The 23350-nt window shown below is 38.0% G+C and overlaps 1 protein-coding gene across 1 annotated transcript in view; it reads right to left on the bottom strand.

The window, feature by feature from the left end:
• Ca10 (carbonic anhydrase 10) overlaps positions 1-23350 on the bottom strand; it is a 443665-nt gene that overhangs the window by 333993 nt on the left and 86322 nt on the right. Inside the window, exon 2 of the mRNA XM_048366537.1 lies at positions 22009-22083. Within this exon, the coding sequence (XP_048222494.1) occupies positions 22009-22083 (75 nt within the window). The remainder of the gene's footprint in view (positions 1-22008; positions 22084-23350) is intronic.

The following is a 23350-nucleotide window of genomic DNA, read 5'->3' as shown; positions in this document are numbered from 1 at the left end:
GTAAGTGCCTAAAAACTTTCCTTCTAGATAGTAGAGCAGTGACCAGCTTAAAAATCAACATTTATTGAGCAATTACTAGAGGCCATACACTTTGGATGGAGGACTCAGGGATCTAGTGGAATTTAGAGCTTCAAGAGGACTATGAATAAACACTGCATGTCAATAAACACCAATAAATCTCCAGGGGAGAAAACACCAGAATTAGCACTGATTCACTATCCAGAAAGGGCTAATTATGAGAATGCAAGGGACAACATGAATTATTACACAAGCACACTTCGCATAAACTCTATCCATGTTAGGCTCAAAGTGCCTTGGAACATGAAGGAGAAAGAGACAAAGTGCTATCTGGGAGATGATGGGCACCACTGATTTCAGTTATATTTTGGGACTGGGGCACAAAGGAAAAAATATATATTCTTATAAGAATATTCCACACATTGTGAAATAACAAGCACAGAGATATGAGGGAATAATATAACTCACAATGATATGACCCCCTGCCCATACTCTCAAAAAAATCCAACTGAAGATTCTATATCAACCCTATCACTGAGAAAACACAAAAGCCAGAGATGCCAGGTGCTGATAAAGATAAAGATTAAAACCCATGCATGTGTTCCATCAACTTAGAAAGCACTCCAGAAGTGCCCAGTAAAATTGAAGATGTACATACCTTATCACCTGGATACAAAATATCTGATATAATGCACCTGTTGTTACTATATTTGATTTTGGTACCCTGGGTAGTGTATATACATTTATCTAAATTAGGGAAAGCAAGGGGAACATCAAAATGGTGAGACAAAGGATAAAGGGTGAACCAGTGCAATAGCCATACTCAGAAGACAATATGTTGGAAATTAACTGTAGAACTTGGGGGTGAAGTGGGGGAGGGGAGGGTGGGAGAAAAATGAGTGGAGTAACAAGTATAACAAAAAATGTACTCACTACCCAACATATGTAAATGTAACCCCTCTGTACATCATCATGACAATAAAATAAAATTGAAAAAAATGAACGCACACAAGAAAAAATGCAAAAGCAGGTTCATGACGTATTGTTTATAACAGGGAGGAAAAGTAGAAATAATTTAAATGCTCATGGATAGCATAATGGAAAAAATTAGAGAACTCATTTAGCAGGCTATATTCAGCAGCTAAATGTATTTACTGAAATGAATAGTTACCACAAACATATTGAGTGGAAAAAATATTAAGCTACAGAAAGATACCTATTATGAGGATACTATGCCAATACAGATCAACAGTGTGGAAATAGTATTACAGCTTGTTTAATTAACAGACATATATAAGTGCTGCAAAGTTAAATGTTGAAAAGCTCAAGTAGTTCCTGCAAATAATTCTGCAATGAATATGAAAGAGAAGATTTTATTTAGTGAAGATTATTTTCGATCATGCTCATCTGTGGAATATTATTTCCCTCTTCTTAAGAGGCTTTAAGAAGGAAGTCATCTTTCCATTTGTTATAGCATAGCTGAACTTTGTAGATATTATGCAACATGAAATTAGCCAGACACATAAAGACTAATACTGTTAGATCTCATGTATATGTGAGATCTAATATATCCAAACTCATAGAAGTAGAGAGCAGAAGCACAGGTTCCAACTGTGGGACTGTGGGCAAGGAAAGAATGGGAAAGTATTGGTCAGAAGTGCAAACTTGAGTTTCCATATCACATAGTATGTATAGTTTAATAAGGAGAAGAAGAAATAATTTAGAGGCTATGGATAGATTTATGGCATTGATTGTGATGATGTTTCATGATTTTTTAAATCTTGCATGGGAAAAATGAATACAAAATTTTTTATAGTGGCTGGTAAGGAAAAAAAATAATGAAGAGAATTAAGAAGTATGAAGAAAACCAGGTGCTGGTGGCTCATGCCTGTAATCCTGCCCACTCAGGAGACTGAGATCTGAGGATGGCAGTTTGAAACCAGCCTTGACAGGAAAATCCGAGACAATTATCTCCAATAAATTACCAAAATAGCCAGAAGTGGAGCTATGGTTCAAGTGGTAGAGGGCTAGCCTTGAGTGAAAAAAGCTGAGGGACAATGCCCAGGTCCTGAGTACAAGACCCAGAACCAGCAAAAAAGATGAAGGAAGAAGGAGGGGGTGGGGGTGGAGGGAGAGGGGGAGTAGGACCAGGGGGAGGAGGAGGAAAACTTTTGTTTAAAAAGTAGAGGTAATTTGCATTAGAATAAGATCTAAACAGGTGGCCCAGATTGTGTCTCCTTAAAGGAAGTCCACTCTCAATCAGACATATGGCCCTGTGCTCCTAACCCAGGAATCACAGAACCAGAAGGGTCCCCGACAATCTTTATCTTTTAAGGGGAAGTTGGCAAAACTTTTCTGCACAAACAATGGGCCTTGAGTAGCATTTGGCCACTGGGTCTTTAGGCCATAGCTTACTAATTCATGGCTTAGTGCTTCTCAAATATCACCATGCTTCAGACCATCATCTGGGGGAGACTGTGAAACATAGGTTGCTGGGTTGAACCCCAGGAGTTTCCAGTTTGGAAGGTCTGGGGTGGATTCTGAGGTCTTGCATTTCCAACAGGTTTCTAGGAGATGTGCTGACGCTGTTGTACATGCGCCACACTTGGGAAAACCAGTGAAATAACGCGATTGTCTTTTTTTTTTTTAATGCATGAAGATAATGTTGATAGAATTGCTGGACTTGGAATTTTATTTAAAAATCTTATTTTAAGTTTACCTGTGCAGTTTCAATTGTATCCTGGGTATTGTGCTAGGTAGTAGGTGCAGAAAAGTTAATAAATAAACATAACACAGCACTTGCTTTCCAGGGCCTTGTGGTCTACTGGAAGAATAGTGGATATTGTGTTCAAGAATCTGAAGGCACCGAAGATGATAAGACCACAGAGAAGTGCCTGGATTCTTGAAGGAAGTGACACATGATGTATCTTGAAGGATTAATAGTTGCCAGTAAGTCAAAGGCAGCAGGTGAGGGGAGGAAATTCCAGACTGGGGGAAACAGCTTGTGCAACAGATGAGAAAAGCAACCTAGCATCATGTTTCACGGCATGGATTCTGGCTCTGCCACAGGCTGGTTGTGCACTTGGGTAAATTATCTCACCTCTACAACTCAATGTCCTCTCCCAGTATAGGGAGACCAAAAGAACCTATCACATAGGGCCAATATATAGATTGTATAAAACAATTCGTTTTGGCACAAATAGGGAGCCAATTAGACCTTAAAAATATGGGCAATTGTTATTAGCATTATTATCACAGAACAGCAAAGCATCAGAACAAGATACATCATCAATGAACTAGGTTATCAGGTACAGGGGGAAATTCAGTGGCAGTCAAGACCAGAAAATAAAGAAACAAAAGTCACTGGCCATGCGTTTCTCTCTCTCTTTATTTCTCTCTCTTTGTTTCTCTCTGTTTCTCTCTCTCTCTGTGAAGATAATGAGTATTCAGTGAAGAATTTAGCTAAAGATCAGCATGCCATGGTCAGCATTCTGACTGAAGGAAGAAAGACAGATTAAGGTGGAGGTTGTTGTGATCCAGGACACAAGGGTAGTCAATGAGGCAAACATGACAAGATGGAGGTTAATCTCGGAAATAAAAAGGAATACCTAAGTGGGAGGGCCTCTACAACTCAGAAGAAAGATCCTTCCTATGCAAATCAGGGATCTTTCTGGAGGAAGTTGGATAGAAACAAGGGATGGTATACAGAGGACAGAGAGTTCACAGCCATGCTTAGAGTCAGCATTGAAGAAAGGAAGAGACTATGAGTTGATTATCTTAGCAACAGAGAGAAGAATTTTAAAGAAATGAGTACAACAATGCAGCAGACTCAAGGAAGTAAACAAGGTAATGACACCTGTGTGCATAGCCAGGAGACACAACTTTCAGATGCTTTATGCTAGGTGCCAATCATCACACATGTTCCATAGAGAGATATAGATTTATGTAGAAGAAGGTCAAAGGATAACAAGGTAATTAGAGTCCACATTTTCCTCTCTAAAGTAAGCAAATAAAACACTCTTCTGAAAATGTCTAGAAGAATAGATTTGAATATTTCACTTACCTCCACACCCCATTCCAGGTGCCATCTGCCCTAACCTCCAAGGCATCTTTCCAAGGAGATTGCCTTTGCCAAGGGGTCACTGATGTTGCATCCCCCCCACTCCTTTGCATGTTCTAACCACTCAGTCTAGAGTATTCTTATTTTTCTTGAGAGGATGAGTCATTTTCATTTTTTCCTTATAAGCTTGATTCACGAGCCATGAACCTTTATCTTGCCCTCCCCATATCTATCCTCTGCTCTTAGACACTTCATAGTATTCTTCATCTTCAGTGTTTCATTTATTTGTTTATATCTTCAATTCTAGAACATGTTGATGAAACCAAATAGCAATTAAGAATCCATGCTGCAGTGAATCTCCCCCCTTCACAAACCATGGTATTCTGAGACATCATGAAGTTTTCATGAATCAGAATACATAAGACTAGGCCAAATTAAACTCTGAAAATGTGAACTGAGAGCCCACCTGCTAATTGATTTAGTGTAGGGGGACTGAGCTGCTGCTATTTACTGGGAGAATAGGTACATATGAATAGTCATTAAACGGCTGGAGCAAAATTCATTGTTGTGTGGGCAGGACAACCTGGAACAAGGGTTAAAAACCTAAATGTTGGCAGTAACTCAGCCATGTATAATGTAGTAACCTTGTTCAGATCACTTCCAATCTGAGCCTTGAGTGAGCCTTCATTTGGGAAGAGGAAGACCCAGAAATGTCCTCTCTATTTCTCATAAAATTTTGAGGCAAAAGGCAGCATGCTATATGTACCTAAGAGATAATTAATTTGTGGGGCCTGTGACTTCTTTCCCTGTCCTATTCTCTGAAACAATTTCCCTCACAAAAGTTTCCCTTATTCTTTACTTTTTACTCCAGTCATAATAATGTGATTGTAATTAAGTCCATGGTGTTCTTCTGAGCCTTGGTTAGAATTAATTTAAAATAGATTTTTTAAAAAAAAATCAAATAGTATGGTAGAAATTTTGTCTATGCTTATGTAAGCACATGGAATAATATTTCTTCTTTTGAGATAATTTTCTTTCTCTGGAACATGAGAGAGTAGAATGGAATTATTTTTAAAGTACTTTCAAACTCATGTATTTTGTGAATGCTTTTTGGAAATCCCTGTGATAAAGAAAATGTGATTATAGGCCTAAACTCCAATTTGGTTCTTAGAAGTCTGTATTTCTCTATTATTGTGTTCCAGAGATAATTCTGTGAAAGGAAAATACTACTAGACCACTCCCTCTATCTATAAGCATTTTTATTATAGCCCTGAAATCCAGAATGAGTAACTCTCCTCTAAGTGTTATAACAACTCCACATTGTCATTGTGGACAGAGACTAAAACAAAGGTCTTCCTACAAAGCACCTTTTGTCACCTGATTGGAAATTTCTGAGGAGGAATGATTATCTTAAACAGCAAGCATTTCCTTTAATTCAAGGAGTAAAAGTTGAGATGATTTAAAAAAAATTGATCTAAAACTAGTATGAATTCCCATTCATTGATGGATGGGTAGATAGATGGATGAACCAATGGGTTCCTTGAGATTATCTCTGTTACTCACACATTAACACAGTGGCAAACAAATGTATTTAAAGTTATTCCAGATAGATCTAGAAATGAAATCTTTCCACACGTGAAATAAGTTAATACAACTGTAAGCTACATTAATAGAAGACTAGTTTCCTTGTCATGAGAAATAATTGGCTCATTCACTAGAAAGTGAATTCAAATTAGAGTATTCAATTCTGGTAATCACATGCTAAGTAACACAGTAGAGTTTGTCCAAGGAATAATGTCTCATACAGACGGAGTGTCTGAAAACCATGTTCTCTTTAATAAACCAGAGGATTTTAAGCCAAGTAATAAAGACTTAAGGTCCTGGGGAAAATTATGCTAAGTGAAGTAAGTCAGGCTCAAAGAGTCAAAGATTGCATATTTTTTCTCACATGTGGAAGCTAGACCTAGTGATATATTTGCAAATGCATAGTCATACATTTTTATACACATACATATTAATTGAAGTATGGTACATGCAGGGAAGGATTCCAATGGTGTACTCCCTTGAATAATGAATTCACAGTTTAACAAAATGAAGACCAGGAAATTGGAACAAGTATTGGATGGGGTGGTGAAATCAAGGGGAGGGTGTTAGATGAATAGCCAGAGGAAGGATAGGAACATGCAGCCATAATAGTCAACAACTGTGTGTGTGTGTGTGTGTGTGTGTGTGTGTGTGTGTGTGTGTGTGTGTGTGTGTATCTTTCCAATGGAGAGTAGGTAAATTGGGATGGGATGGGTGAGTTTGGGAGACCTGAGGGAGAAAGGAGAATGACAGAAATGGTGACACTGATAATGATGCATTGTACTCACAGACTGATAGGTTGAATTGAGACTCTGTTGTGGAACTACTTAGAATTTTTTTAAAGACTTACTGGAGACTTTATTTATAGTAGTCATTAATTACTAACACAATGTATTCTACGCAATTCAATAGTTAAATAGCAGGGAGAGATATTCAATTGAGTGGTTCAGGAAGATTCCAAATGATCAAGTATTCCTTTGTTAGAATAGGTCCTCTCAGAAGCAGAACATGTGTGAGATAATGGTGGATGGCTATTTATCAGAGACGATATGACTGGGAAGAAACTAAGGCTCTTTGTAGCATCAAGAACCACTTTTTAGCTGGGGGCTGGTGGCTAACACCTGTAATCCTAGCTACTCAGAGATTTAAGGATTGAAGTTGGAAGCCAGCTCAGGCAGAAAGTCTGTGAGACTCTTCTTCAATGAACCACCTGAAAACTGGAAGTGTAGCTGTGACTCAAGTGGTAGAGAGCTAGCTTTGAGCAACAACACTCGGGGACAATGTTGAAGCCCTAAGTTCACACCCCATGACCAACCCGGCCTCCAAAAAAATCACTTTTGAGACTTGTTGAATCATTGTCAGGTAAACTTTCAAAATCAGTGAGGAGGAACCCCCACCATCACTTTCCCTAGAGGGAAATGTGCCTGTATTCCTTCAGCTATAGATATTGTCCTCCAAATGGCAAACTGTCAGGCACATGCTGTATCTACCAAGCTCCTGTTTGTTTGTTTATTGATACTTTTCTATTACAGGTACATGGACTCACAGATCCTCTTAACATGATAGTAATTTGCTTTCTGTTTTGCATTAATTGCCATCTCTACATTCTGCATAGGTCTTCAAACAGGAAATGGTTGAAGAAACTTTCATTCAGATGGCCATGGAATGACAAGGACATGATTATGCTGGTGCCTTCAGTAATTGGATCACTAGAATAGACACATAGAATATGGCTTTCAGATAATAGTAGGCGGTTCAGGGCAGTGCATACTGAATAAAGAAAAGCCAAGCAAATGACCTGTATGAGATACACAGACACACCTGACATGCTTCCTGTCAAAGCACAACAAAGAGGAACTCAATTCAAACCCATTGAGCTTTGAGTTGAGTGGGCAGAGTTCTGAGTTTGGAAACACAAAGACAGCAAGCTAGAAAGTGTGATGAAAAAAGAGAAGGGAAGGGTTGGAGGTGTGGCTCCGTTGGTAGAGCACAAACCAATGAGTGAAAGTATTATGTATGAATACAGTCCCATGGCAACATACATAAGGGAAAATCGAAGTCCTGGGTAGAAAAAAGTATTGAAAAGTGGTATGCACAATTTTTGAAACTCACACATGGCTGGGAATTGTTTATATTTAAAATTACTGGAAGAAAATTAAATCTCAATAAATTGGGAAATAGAAATCCTAAAAAATTTCTCATCTCACATTTTATACAGCTTCTATTAAAAAAGAAAAAAAACCAGACCTCATAATAGCACCTCCATTTTCCAAAATTTAAGCTTTATTTTAGTAAAACTTTTCATATAAAAATAGGACATGCTAATTATTGAAAATACAGACATGTACAAAACAGGGTGATAATCTTGTCACCCAAAGACCAACATTTCACAGTATTTCTTCCAGGGATTTTCTTAAACATTTAGAAGAGAATATCAAATAAAATTGTATCATACTTATATTTGACTTTATATATATATATAATTACTAAAATTATAAACTTTAAAAAGTATGAGACATTTATTGTAATGGTCAAAACCTTCACACTACCTAGCTTGTAAGTATTCCAACTATGTAGTTCAAAGTCATCTTTCTCTCTCCAATTTGCTAATTATTCCATTTAGAAAATATGCTTTGTGGTGACAAAAAAATACATCATTGGTAAAATGAAAGTCTGAAAAGTTCCATTTGTTACTACTTAGATAAAACGAATGAGTTTTCAGGAATTGGTTTCTATCTAAGAACTGGAAACTCCTTCAAATACTCCCCAACTCTCTCTCTCTCTCTCTCTCTCTCTCTCTCTCTCTCTCTCTCTCTCTCTCTCTCTCTCTCTCAAAATTCCTTTTGGAGATTTATTTCTTTTCCAGAAGCATCTGAAGGATGGTTTAGTGAGAGCCAAAGTGGGAAGAAAATGTCATGTTCCAAGTTCATCGTATCTGCAGAAGCCTTAACCTTACAGTCCCGCTTTTAGTGTACGTTTGGGGAGCAGATGTAATAAATCACTCCATGATGTGTGTGCAACTGAGAAGCAAGATCATTCCATGGGAAAGCAAGACAAAGGGGCAGGAAGGGCTCTGCAGGTTACTTATCAGATAGAAAAAAAGCGATTGAGAGGGAATGCTTGGTTCTGTTTTGATCAAGTGTGTAAATACTATTAAGCATCAGTGGGTAGCCAGGTGTGCATAGTGGTATAGGCATCCTGGGGGTGGAAAGACATGGATCATTTGCCCACTAGGGATTTCCAATCTGTATATGCAAGTTTGTCTGATGTGAGGGCTATTGTAAAGAGTATGGTTCATGAATTCAGAAGAGAAAATACTCATTTCCAGCTAAGACTCAAGGAATCCTGAAGGGGGGAGGTAAAACCTAGAGTGTATGGAATGGGTTGGATTCTAATGGGCAGAGAAAGGAGCCCTTGGTGAAGTAGAGTAGAAGGAGGATCTAAATGCACTGAGAGGAAAGACAAAGGTGCCAGGCTGACAATGCTGAAGACCCACTTAGGGAGTAATTAGTTGAGGTTGACAGCAGTTGCTCTATGCTGGGGAAATGTGACTGACAAGTTGAGGCCAAATTTCAGGTGGCTTTGGATACTATACTATGAGAGTGTAGACATTGCTTTGTAAGAAATGTGAGGCCTCTGACGGTTTTTGATAAGGAATATAATAGGGCACACTTGTATTATGGTTGTTCAGATTGCAATGTATTTAAATAAGACTATGAAATAATTAAATGTAGGAATATATCATAGTAGTCGGAAAATCACACTGATAGCATACATAGGGCATATAATGGAATGATTGCTATAAGAATCATTTTCAAGTAAAAAGCTGTAAATCTAGGCAATAATGAATTTATCTAGCAGGAGTTAGAATGAAGTTATAGATTGAAATCCCTTTGTAAAATTGGTTGAAGATCACTTTTTTTAAAAATAGAAAGAATCAAGTTTCTTAAGGGCAAACTGGAACAGATACATTTCCTTCTGCCTGTTCCTAGATTCATTTGTGATTATATATCCTTGAACCCAAGTGAGATCACAACATACGTTCCAGAATGTAGGAACAGGATAATGTCTTAAAATCTGGTAATGGCCAGCGATAGTGGGAAACACTTACTTATAAAAGCTTCAGGATTCTCATCTGAGGGCTTCTTTGAAAGCTGACAGGTGAATAATGCCTAGAAAAATCTGAAAGCTGTTCTCTCTAATGATAAATTACACAGGATTCTAGGTATTCACATACAGTGAGATCAGGAGAGGATACTCTTAGGAGAGAAACACAAGGTGCAATCAATGCCTATGTGTCTCTTCATATTTGTATAAAATCATATGCAATGGAACTCCAAGATATGGAAGCAATAGACGTCTCTCTTTTATTTCAGTTTTTAGTTTATATTTTGATGATTCTGTCTTCTTTACCTTATGTCTGGTATATTTATAAGTGTATATTTTCAGAAGAGCTGTAGGGAGGATACACTCCTTGAAGGAAAAAGGGTGAAAAAGCACAGTGGTGAAGCTTACTGGACACTGATGAAAGTAAGCTGTAGACCTCATGGATGGAGACAGGAGGGAGGGAGTGGGAGAGAGCGAGGGAGCAGAAGACACTGTATGAAAGGAAATGTAGTCATTACCTGACTCATGTAAATATAATCCCTCTGTACATCAGCTCTATAACAATAATAAAGTAAATTAATATTTAAAAACTGAAGAAATATAATTTACCAGACAAACTATCACTCAAATGCAGGACAAAAGAAAGATTCTTCATTGGATATTTGAAATCCCACAAGATTAATTGTCCCTATACCTTTTCTGTACAACACACAAACAAAAAGCAATAATAAATATGGAGTTTTGAAAATCGTAAAGTGGATTCTAAAATGTATGGCAATATTTAAGAACAAAGCAGAAATAATGCAGCAAACACAACAAAAACAAAAAAAGCAGGGTGAGACCTGAGTGATATACTAAATATAAAATCAGTCTGCATTGGAGCGAAATGCTAGAGAACTCTAAGAATACCTCCGAGAAAAAGTAGCTGGCATAACACAAAATAAATGATTAAAAATCACAAGTATGCATATTTTGTGATAATGACAATATAATCTGATATATTAAAAAAGTATCATGATATAAATCACTACTTCTATGCTTTAATTCCTGATTAACTGCCCAAAGGATACCCCTTCCCCACCCCCACCTCCTACACACAAGGAAAAAAAAAATACTAGAAAGCTATGGTGTAAGTATAAAACACTTTAAACAGAGGCATGAATCTGGTGGGCAACTGATACAGTGTTAGATTTTGCTAGAGGTGAGGGGAGGAGTCTGATTGCCGTAAGGCAGACATCCTCAAATGAGGCATTAAGGGGTTTGTAATTGATATTGGCTATATCCTCTGCACTACAGGTCCTCAAGTGGGAGAGAAAGCTGCCCAAAATTCTGGAACATGATGTTGTAAATCAAAAGGTGCTGGGAACTATTACTGGAGATTAGTTCACCTTAAGCAGGTGAAGCTGGAGGCTCTGAAAAAGGCTGAGAAGGCCAAGGAAAACCCTTGGGAATCCCATCTTTTAGGAGGTGCATTAAGGAAGAGGAGGCACACAAAAAAACTTCGAAGGAGTCCTCAAACCTAGTTACTATAGATCTAGAAAATTAAAAATAATCACAACAAAAAGTGTCCAACAGGAGAATCATGGATGACTGCAGTTGATACTGCAAACGAGCCAAAGATGTGGCAGTTGGCAGGAATTGGAAACTAGCAGTGTGGAGACATGCAGTAATTTGGAGACGGAATGCAAAGATCCATGGGGCCACCATGGAGCCACTGTGAGAGGCCTAGAGTGTGTTGTTCAGAACGAAGGAACCCCCAAATCAAGTCACTATTGAAGAACTTTCCTCTTCCCTCTAATCCCATTCTTTCTAGGTATCCAAAGATGGAATATGAAGGACTTCCCCCCACCCTGTTTCCCCAGGTGCACACAGAGAGCGGGCAAGCCATCAAAGACAAGTGCAGACTGCCTGCTCCAGCAGGGCAATCTGTCTAAGCCTGGTTGTAAACATTCCATTGTGGGCCCAACCAAAGAGCCCCTCACCTCCCTTGGCCTAATGGCTTTTTCATTAACCTCTGCCTCCTTGCTCAGACCTCATAAAAACAAACAAACCCAGTTCTTGTCTCAGCTCTTTGACACAGTCTCCAAGCCCAAGCCGGCAGGAAGGCTGTGTCCCATGCTATTCTATCTCAGTAAACAGTCCTTGCCTGTGGAAGATTGAGTCTGGCTCATGTCCCTCCTTTCGCCTCCATTTCCCTAGCTATTATTGTCTGATATGACCCTGGAACCCAAGCTAGGTTGGTTAAAGCAAGTGGACTTGCTCATCTTGTCCGATATTTGAAGAGAGCATCTGGTGTTGGATATTTGTTGTATAAAAACTATTGTGTGTTTGTCTTTTTCTGAGGATGTCAAAGAATGTTTCTTTCTATTGTAGCATCCACAGGCACTCCTCTGTCATGCTTTGACAGGCCTAAGAAGTCAGATCCCTGGTTGGGGGTTATAGGTTTGGTGTCTTTGATTATCATCCACCTGACAAAAAGGGGAAAACCTGAGGTGCAAGCTACCTGCTGTGTATTCTGTAAACAATCCCATTATCACACAACAACTCAATGAGCACTATTTACCATTGCTACACCAAGCTGCTTTTCAATAAAGCTGTGCCTGTGGCTTGTGAAGGCAACCAAAGCATGTCTTTCAAATCCGCTTTGCAGTGAGAGGGGAGAGGGGAATGTGGATTTTCATCTAGCTGGAAGCCAGAGGGTAATGAGGCCACACCGTGGATGTTAACCCATTTAGCTTCATGGCCAGAGGGCAGCTATGAGCTCTGCTCTTGTGTTGTTCAACCCTTGAATGGATTGTGGTGCAGGAATGCTACTGAGCCCAGGGTTGTATATAATGTCACAATGAAAATATTTGACCTCAGGCCAGATATTCTCCGACTATCCCTTTTCTCAATAATAAAATTATATTTTTGACAATATCACTCACAGCAAATAATCATTGTTTTTTCTGCTCTACCATTAGTTGTAGGAAAAATAGTAGTTTAAAAGAAATTTAAATGTTTTAGGTGTTATTCAGAATCAATATAATATGTACTATGTGAGCTAAAATGGACACTTACCAAACAAAATTACACCTTGCAAGTTCACATTCTGTTTCAAGTGTTTTATAATTCCTGGTCAAATAAAAACTGCAAGTTGTCACAAAGAGATGCCATATTACTTCGCTTTCAAGTAACAGAAGTTCTATTATTATTATTATTATTATTATTGTGATGTACAGAGGGCTTACAGTTACACAAATCACATATTAAGTGTACATTTCTTTTTGGACAACATCACCCTTTCCCTCATTCTCTCCCAGTTCTTCTCCTTGTCACCCCCCACATATTATATAGTTCACTTCAACATAGTCTCTAGTGAGTACCGCTGTTAACACTTGTTTACCCTTTCTCTTTCTTTGTGTTTAGAATCATGATGCTCTTTCTGTGTGTTTTAAGTCAGACAGCTTGAACTCAAGAATATGTAGGACTGACTGTGATCATGGAGGTAAGAATAGACTAACAGTCAATCACCAAACTAGATCCCTTGGGAAAGTGCTCTTAGAGCAAACATCTGTGACAGAGTCCCTCTGGGCTATGAGTCCACCGAATAAATGAAGGCCCTTCCAATTAACTTCTTTGCAGAATTCAGTCCTCAGGAAAGCATATGAAATGTGCATATATTCATATGAATATATATGTTATATATAAATATTACTCATTCATCAGAACTAATATTATACCATTTACAGAAAAATGGATGGACCTGGAATAAATTATGTTAAGTAAAGTAAGTCAGGCTCAGAGAAACAAAGGATGGATATTTTCTCTCACATGCAGAAATTAAAACTAAATTACAAACACATATGGGAACAGGTATGTGGTCATATGCATATATAGATATGTATATATGTATCCTGAATATATTATGGTATATGCATGGGAGGGTTCCAGTGGTGTAATTCCTCTGAACAATTTTATACTTTAACAGACAGAATATAAGAAAGCTGAAACCTGTTTTGTCAGGAGGGTAGAGGTGGGAGTGAAGGGAGGTAGAGGGGATGAATGGCAGGTGAATGGAGAAAGAAGTGTGTGTGTGAATAAAAACAGTCATAATATCATATATATATATATATACATATATATATGTAAAAATGGACCGAGGTAATGAAGTAATCAGTGGGGTGACAGATAGGTGAGAACAATGGGAGAGGTGACATTGATGGAGATGCTTTGTACTCTTAAACTGACATGTTGAATTAAAACCCCTTTGCTTAACTACTTAAAGATAACGATAAATAAATAAAATAAGAACATGTTAATTGGAAGATTAAACATATTATTTAAACCCAATAGTATCTGTAACAAGTGTTTAGTGCTTTGACCAACAACAGCAACATAACTTTGGGATAGTAGGAGTAGGTAATTGGTGGTCATTTTAGAATTCCTAGGATATGGGACTGATAAAACAGTAGATCAAAATTGTGGTGGGTTTCATTATTTCTCTTGAATTATCTACAGACAATGTAATATTTCATCACTTCCATCCAGCACAGACTGCTTGCTTTGCATCTCCCTGCACCCATTTTCCTGTATGGATGCAGAAGCTCCAAGAACATATCCCCAGTGGTTGATAGCGAGAGCCACGTCTGTGATCAGCTAGGGATTGATGTGTAATACCAGAAAAGCTATGTTTCTTTGAGGGGAGGGGCAAAAGCCACCCTACAGATGTCTGTAGCCTGACTCAAATCAACCTCTGTCTGTGCTAAGCTGCATGTGCAGATGTATGTATATTTATAGTGAAGTTGGACCTTTGTCCGACAGTATGCTATTGATTACAGGTATTCAAAAAGCTTATAGTTTCTCCCTGCCTGGGAAAGATGTTTTAGGAACTCAAAGGTAACACTTCAGCAATAATCTCATGAAAATTATAGGAACAACAGCAGTTAAAGTTTTGAGACGTTAGGTGATTGCCAGCCAGGGTTGGAACTCAGCATGATTGTACAAGTTCAGGACACTTTCTATTATTCTTCAGACAAGGGTGGTAATAATAGGGACTGTCATAATGAGATGATAAATAGAAGAGTTTACAACTTTTAAGAAGTTTACCTTCAGTGAATGGGTAACACTTCAGATTCCATTATGTTTAATCCACAGGCAAAGCTCTTTTCTGTTTTTTTTCCACCTGGCAAATTCCTTCCCACCTTATAAGTCCAACCTCAATGGAAGTGTGTACCTGAGAAACTTAAAAAATAGTTGCTCCTCCTTTGTGTATCTAGTGCATCTCACTACATTTGCCTTTCATAGTTTACAAGGCTAAAATATAATCTCTATTTGCATGAATGTCTCTATATTCAGAAAGTGAACTCTCTAAGATCAGAAGCTATAGTTTATTCTTATTTGTATTTCCAGTGTCAAGTAAGGCATCTGACATCTATCATATTCAGAGTAAATTCTGAACAATATTTATTCAATTTCTAAATTAAAGAAAACTACCAGAAATATCAGGAATTGGGGGTGAGGTAGCTTCATCCTCCCACACAGAGAATATGGCATCCAAATTCTTATTTTCTCTTAGTGACGAAAGAACACAAAAAGAGAGAGATACTTACATCCCTGACTCCACTTTCAGACACCAACATTGAAAACATAAAATTATCCTGTGAATAAAATCAATATTCTATTTCTTAAAGTTGCTAATGTATTACAAACCAATCTTAGATCACATTAGTAAACTCTCAGAGAATATTGGAACTTAAATGGATTTTTGGAAAAATGATGGGAGTTCAGTATTCTGGTTTTTATTTGTCAGGAAATCAGGATTCTGGGAAAGTAAGAGACTTGTCTAATTTTCATAGTTGGTTAGTGAGAAGCCAAGCCAGTGAGCACTTGAGCACTTCTTAACCCTCCTTGTTTCTTTCATGAACCCAAGGAAGAAGAAGAAGAACAAAACAATAAAAGCAGTGGGTAGAATATTTGTGTGCATATCTACTCACTGTATGATCATGAAAATACTGTGGTTCAACCAAAGCCTCAGTTCTTGCTTACACTGACCTATTATACTGAGAGAATTATTTCCCTGACTAGATAATATGCTACAGGACTTTTGGAAATGTCAAGAGCTAAACTGAAAACAAAACAAAACAAAACAAATTTTACCCCCAAAGAGGAAGGTTAACATATGCTAAAAAGTATTTTTCAAATAAGTGTATAAAGAGATTTCAATTGAAGATGTCCATTTATGCTCACAATACCTCTTAATCAATGCTAGAAACTGGTGACACAAAGTGAGGTATCAAGACAGATTTTGGAGCTAAGCATATTATGAGAAATATAAGCTGTCAATACAAATAGCCTGTGTTCTAAGTCTGGTGTGTTCACCTGTAATCCACTATGGATAAATCCCAGTAGGGAGAGTATGAAAACAAGAGAGGAATTTTCTTACTAGCCTTGAAGAAGGAAGTAGGTGCACTTGTGCACTGTATTCAGTCCATCTGGATAATCCAGAAGGAATGCCCTGTAAAGGAACTAAAGCTAGATATGGACTCCTATGAACTTAGCTCCAGATGGGCATGTTGCTGCCAGACTGACATGTTTCTCAGCCTAAGAGAGTCCTCACAGAGGATCCAAGTAACAGGCTCAGAGTTACTACCCAGGAAAACCATCAAACAATATGTGTCATTGGAATCAACTAAGTGGTCATTGTTATGCAGCAAGAGGACACCATTTCATGTACATTTATCCTGTGGAGGAATGAGGGGGCATTCATGATCCCAAAGATGCCATCCAAAGATGCTAAGCCCACAAGAACCCCCACAATTCTACCATTTTTTCTGGAATTGTTTGAAAAAGAAGAGCTCTAATATGCAGTACCAACGAAATACTCTCAAACAAAGCAAGTCATTTAGAAAAACACAGTCAATTAGATAAGAATGTGAAACCATGGATGGTTGGGTATAATTACCTACCTCTCTCAGTGGTCTTGAGATTTTAAAAAGTACCCACTAAAGGAAGGGATGGGGAATGGTATATCGGGAAAGTTTACTAGCCTAGGTGTACCATTTCTAGTTTTTAGGGAAATCACTAGAGGATGATGTGGTAAACCAAGGCAGACTCTTAATTCCAGTCCTGATCATAGATGACAACTTCAAGCACCTCCATTAATCATTTTGATGGCCAAGGATTCACTTCATGAGACTTTGGCGATTCATAGAGATCCATTGAACAGTACTTGTTGTAATTGTCTTCTGATTATTCACAATATGGCTATTCAACACTAAATGAGGATCCCCAGATCTCCCATGAGCTGGGCTCTAACTATCTCCATTCTTGAACCACCTGCCTCTACCACTTTCCATTCGGGTCACAGAGACCTTTTTGTTTGTTTGTTTGTTCTATTTCTCACATATGTCATGCCCATGTTTGCTTCTGAGCTATGATTCAGGCTCTCTTTTCTACCTAAAATGATTCTCTAAGCCCATTTGCTATTAAATTGGTAGTGTCCCTTCTAACCTTCAAACTCAGCTTCCTTTGGTTCCACAGGAAGAACCTTTTGCATCTCCAGATTATTTCTGCTGGAACTCAAAACACAGTACTTTCTTTTTGTAGATTGCACTGCAAGTTGTGCAGCTGTGTTTTTTAATATTATAGTTGTTGGTGTATCTATTACTTCAAAGTTCTGGGTGACAGCTGTCTACACAGATCTTTCTGTCTTTTTCTTTCTTAATGGAGATATATATATATATATGTGTGTGTGTATGTGTGTGTATGTGTATGTATATACATATGTACATATATATGTATGTATATAGATATATATCTATATACATACATATATATGTACATATGTGTATATATATTCTGTCTCTGTAACCAATGTCAATTTAGTCAACATTGAGTCCCTGCAGAACGCAAGGCTAACCCCTCAAGAGTCATAGGATAAAGAAGGAGTCTTCTTGTCCCTAGAAGCTGGACCTTCCCCCGAGTCCTCATTATTCCTTTTTTAATTCACAACATCATCTTTTCTCATATGAACTGTGCACTTGATTCAGTCTTTTCCATCTCTCTGGTACCCTTAAGGGGTATAGTCAGGTCCTCATTCCTATCCTTGGCCTTAACTCTGAGCAATTCTCACTACCATAGGCCATGCCCTTCCAGGGTTCTTCCAACCTTGCTGCCTTTTTCTGAAATACTACTTCATCCATTTCTGCAGGCACTGGACTGAGCAGTGACTGTTGATTATTTTAGCCAGCTGACTCTCTCATCAGACACTAAGCTCCCAGAAGATAGAGGTCATTTCACTTTGCAAAACCAGTGTCTTTTCCAATGCTTAATTTCTTACTGTTCTGGATGAATAGAATATGAATAGTCAATGTTTATTGCAAGTTTTCCTGAAATGTGTTAAATGTATGTCTATATTTATGCTAAATTATAAATGTGTCATATATATGATATATATTTTAGTATACATACATTTTATTACTTTTATAGATACACTTTAAATGCTACCAAACAGACTTGATGCTAATCCTTCGACAACATGATTATAAAACCAATATTCTTGGTTTTACTGTCTTCATTTAGAAATTTATCATCCCTCACCTGGACAATTAAAAAAGTAGAAAACACCTCATTGATTTTTCTCTCTCTGTTGCTCTCTATGGAATACATTCCTTTTCTACCACAATGAGCTTACTATGATTTCCCAGACATCAAGCTGATTGTGTTTTTCCCAAGTTTAGAAATGTCCTATAATTTCTCTATTTTTAAAGAGAGATGGTATTTAAACTCCTGAATATTGAACACAAAAGTTTTCATAACCTGGCTTCTACCAACCTTACTGATCTGCTAGTGTGCCATATTCCACTTTATGCTCTGCCCTATTGGCAGGCATGTGTACTCATCATTCCCCAGAGCCACTGTGCATTTCACTCTTTGTCTTTGCTGTCTCATATTCCTCTCAGCCTCCTCCTTCTTCACTTTGAGTGGTCTGCCAGTTCTAGCTCCCTTCCCTCCTTCAGCTTTGAATTTGTAAGAATTGTTTGGACTGAAAGTGGCAGAAATCCTGACATGAAATGGTTCAAACCATAAAAAGTCTATAATTTCACTGAATAAAATCAGAGGTGAGGCACTTCCACGGTTAATGCAACCCTCAAGTGGGCTCTAACAGATATAGGTTCTTTTTTAAACTTTCCTTCTGTCATCTTTAGTGTGCTTTGGTCCTTAGGTTTGTTTTCATCACACCTCCTTTTATAATATGTTATAGATAGAACCGTCCATTGTGTGTTCATAACTATATTAGTGTACTAGTTCTCTAGAGCAATAAACCAATGGAATGGATGGGAAAATAAGAAAGGAAGAGAGGGAGAGAAGAAGAAAAGCAGAAAGAGAGATTTGAGAAATGGTTTCACATGATTTTGGAGACCAACTTATTTAAAAGTTAGTTCCATCTAAAAAAAACACCTTAATTTCAATACCCATATATTTGATCAAATAAGTAACAGCCAATACAGGTGAAATTAGCTATTCCAAAGCCTCAACCAATCACTGGCAAGAAAATGAAGGAAATCATCAAATCTGGTATAGATATTAGCCAAAAGTGAGGTCCCTTCCTTGAGTAAACATCTTTCTAGTGGGTGAACAAACAAAATGTGGCCTGTACCTGCAAACCAGATATGGCTGCTGGAGCTTTACATTTGAGCAGGTAAATAAGATCCCCTGTTAAACACCAAATAAGCACTATCACAATACTTTATGTATTAGAGCTGCTGTATGTCTGGGTCATGGGTCAATGAGAATTCACCCTGAGTAAATACATGTATGAGTTACCTCTTTGTTAACTGCAAACATGGTGTTCTGCCACACAGATACTCCACAAATGCCATTAAAATGACCCAAGTGGGACATTCTGGTGCCAGGTTAACCTTTTACTTGCCATTGATATAGAATTCACATGTTTCTATTCACTCTAAGTTTGGTTGAAGTCATCGATTCACAACTGTTATTCCATCTGGGGCTCCATTTAAGGGAAACTTAAACTTTTCAATAAACATCCAAAGGAAAGATGCTGTGGACAGAACCCATCCCTGTAGTTGTCTTGGAAGCAACAAGCAACTCAAAATAGGATCGTGAACATATGTAAGGAAAGATTATGACAACAGAGATAAAAACATTACACAGTGTGGGTTAGGAAAGAGAAATCTTGAAGTCATCATATTTCTGCCCCCAAAGAGTTACTATATCCTAGAGTTAATGCCCTTTGTTGTTCAGATTTGACAATTATGAGGACAAGAACATGATTATAACTGTAATTTCTGGTATGTCTTGAAGAAGAACAAACAAATTCATTAGGAAAAAAAAACATGTAAAACTCTATCCTGGTATTGGAGGAGAGATGAAGGAGGGTGACAGAGGGGTGAGCTTAATCAAGGTACATTGTAGGCACATATCAACATGCTAAAATGAAACCCCGTTGTTTAGGCAATTGATGATAATAACATGTGGAAAGAAAAGAAAAGAAAGGAAAAGGAATGGTTCCATTCAGCAGTATCAAATGTCAGAGTGGCCAAGAGGGTGATGGAGGCTGTGAAAACGATTTGCATATAATATAAACCTATGTGGAGATGTCAGAATGAAATCTCCCCTATATAATAATGTAAGCCAGTTAAAAATAAATATTAAATACCAGTGATTGGCATAATGCAACATAAAAATAGCTTGTGTGAGTTATGCTCTTGTGAGTTTTGTTCATTTGAAATCTGGCCATTTCCAGATGAATCAAGTCCAGTACACTGGTACACTGGACCAACAGTAAATTTATCAAGTGGATGATGTCAGACTCAGGCTATCTAGAAGCAATCTGGCTTTCTCCTGAGTCACTCACTCTCGCCCACCAGGCTTTTCTTCTTCCTACTGGAAAGTCTCAAGAATAGCTCTGATTGCCCTATAATACAAACCAGACAAGATGCTTATAGAAGTTTGGTAACCCACTTTTCGCATCCCAGCTCATGTAAGTGAATGCCATAAAAGAACAAGCAAGAAACAAAAAAGGAGATGAGGCAGTGGCCCAGAATGAATTAGATGTTCTGGGAACCACATACAGAAACATCAACTAAAACTTCTGATTCTCCATGCTCTCTGTCTGAGTGGGGACCGCACACTCACTCCTCTGGAGATCATTCTGACTCTCTCACATCTAATTGGTTAAAAGTACTTTTTGAAATACTTTTACCTACCTTTTCCCCCATCTTTCCTCTCATAGTCTTGATTTTCACTTGGCCTCTCTCTCCACAGCAGTCTTGAAATGGCAGGAGGATGAGAAACACAATGCCAACAGTAGATGTAGGAGAAGACAAACTCTGTCCACTCAGTTCTAAACTAAAGTCATGGTAGGTCTCTGGATCCTATCTAGCTTTGGTTCACTGTCCTCTGTTCCTATACTGACATTATCCACTTCACTTGTTATTTTTAGCCTATGCTTGGCCCACTGTGTTGAGTTCTGGCCATGGATGGTACTGACATGACATCAGTGACAGTGTACACCCCAGAAAGCTTTGTTGCCATGTTTCTGTGTTTCATTAATGTTAAGAAACAGTCCTTCCTTACCTAACCAAATGAGGGCATACAAGGTTTCAACCCTCTATCCTCCATTTCCCTCTTTCTAATAGATGGAAAGACCTTGGATTATGGACTCAGAGAAAAAAAAATCTATCCAGGTTAAGTTACAATACCTTTAATAAACTTACTCTTACTGGAGTATTCTTTTTTTTCCCCCAATCTTGGTCCTTGAACTCAGGGCCTAAGCATTGCCCCTGGCTTCTTTTTGCTCTAGGCTAGCACTCGGTGACTTGAGCCACAGCGCCACTTCTGGCTTTTTCTATATATGTAGTGCTGAGAAATTGAACCCAGACCTTCATGTATACGAGATGAGCACTTTACCACTAGGCCATATTCCCAGCCCCTGGAGTATTCTTCCAACACATAAATTTGACTCTTGCTTTTCAGAAGGCATTTCACACCAAGGAATTTCACATTCCAGATAAGCACTAGTTCTCATTCCCATTCTGCTTTTTCATTTTAAAATTATTGCCTAAATTTGTACAGATTACATGGGCTACAGTGTGGTAATTCGATGCATGTGTATAATAGGTAATGATCAGAGCAAAATAGTTGGCATTTCTACCACCTTTAAAAAGTTCAAGGACAAAATTCATCTTCTTAAAAAAATAAAATGAAATGAGGAAGAATAAATGTGTATTTACCTGGAACAAAGCTCCCCTGCACCACCTCCTTGTATGCCCACCAGCCTTCATGGATTTTTGGTGAATTCTGTTGAGCTAAAGGGAAAGCAAAAGAGAAGATAAACTAAGATGACAGTGTAGAAGACTGTGTTTCTACTATCTAAACAAAAGGATGAACTTCCACAAAACAACTTTTATCTCCAAGCCACACTCTATTGATGACTCTTTTTTTCTTTCTCTTTTTAAAATTAGATCACTGGTATGTAAATATATTGACACAGGGTTTGCTTTTTTAATTTGAAAGGATATGGATACTTGGATAAAAGTGGAAGAGGCCGGAACCATGTTTTTACATCCTCTATTTATGTCTCCCCACCTGCTCTCTATACATGAGTCTGAACAACCTCCCCAGACCACACCCCCCTGCCCACATACACTCAAGTTGGGCTTGAGGAGAAGGGGAAGTTGGATCCAGTAGAATAGTAAGGTTCCTGGATAAACACAAAACCCTTGTGTTTGGCTAGGAGAGGAATTTTCTGGAGGGGTTAAACTACAAGGTCAAGGGGTGTAACCAGTCAACTTTCTGCAGGTACTAGAAAAATGAAAAAAAAATACATATCCATTCATGGTGAGAAGTTTTGGCATCATGGGTGGAAAAGGAATAGGACTAAAGGCATCCGAAAATACTATAAGAATCTGTGAGGTTATAGTGACATATTTCAGAATAATCCTGGATTTTATAACAGTTGACAGATGAATTGGAAAAATTCCATGACACGTGCCTATATATGCCCAAGTCTAGATGGCACACAAATGTGCTCATCCCTTTATGAATTACAATGAATTCATCTTTTAGTTCTCAGTTGGGGGAAATAAGGCAGATTAAACCATATTTACAACCTGGCTTATCTATAGCAATGAAGCTCTCACTTTATTTTTCACTTGTCCTGTTCAAAATTGTAACCACAAAACTCATCATTCTAGGCTAGAGAGAGTGTGTATAAGATATTGGTTTTGAATCTAGGCTTTGTGTGTAAAGAGGATTTCCTAAATTCTCATAGCTTGCTAGTGAACTTGTAACGCTTAGCAACAAGTGTTTCTCCAGAGCATAGTTAAGATACCTTGTTTTGCCAATGACACAAACCACTGCACATGAAACTCTGTAGTTGAAGATGAATTTATATCATAGGACAAACAAAAGAGACATCCAGGCCTGGAACTGACAGAGGGATCAAGGAATAAATAGAAGAACAAAGAAACAACTTTTGTTTATAACATAGGATCTTTCTGTGTAGCAAAGTATGGTCTCAGATCCTGTATTCTTCTTCCTCTTCCTTTCAGTTTCTGGGATTAGGGATGTGCA

Source organism: Perognathus longimembris, chromosome 17, assembly GCF_023159225.1.
Source record: "Perognathus longimembris pacificus isolate PPM17 chromosome 17, ASM2315922v1, whole genome shotgun sequence".
Taxonomy (NCBI): Eukaryota; Metazoa; Chordata; class Mammalia; order Rodentia; family Heteromyidae; genus Perognathus; species Perognathus longimembris.
The sequence above is the reverse complement of the archived record's forward strand: the minus strand, read 5'-3'. Positions and strand labels throughout refer to the sequence as shown.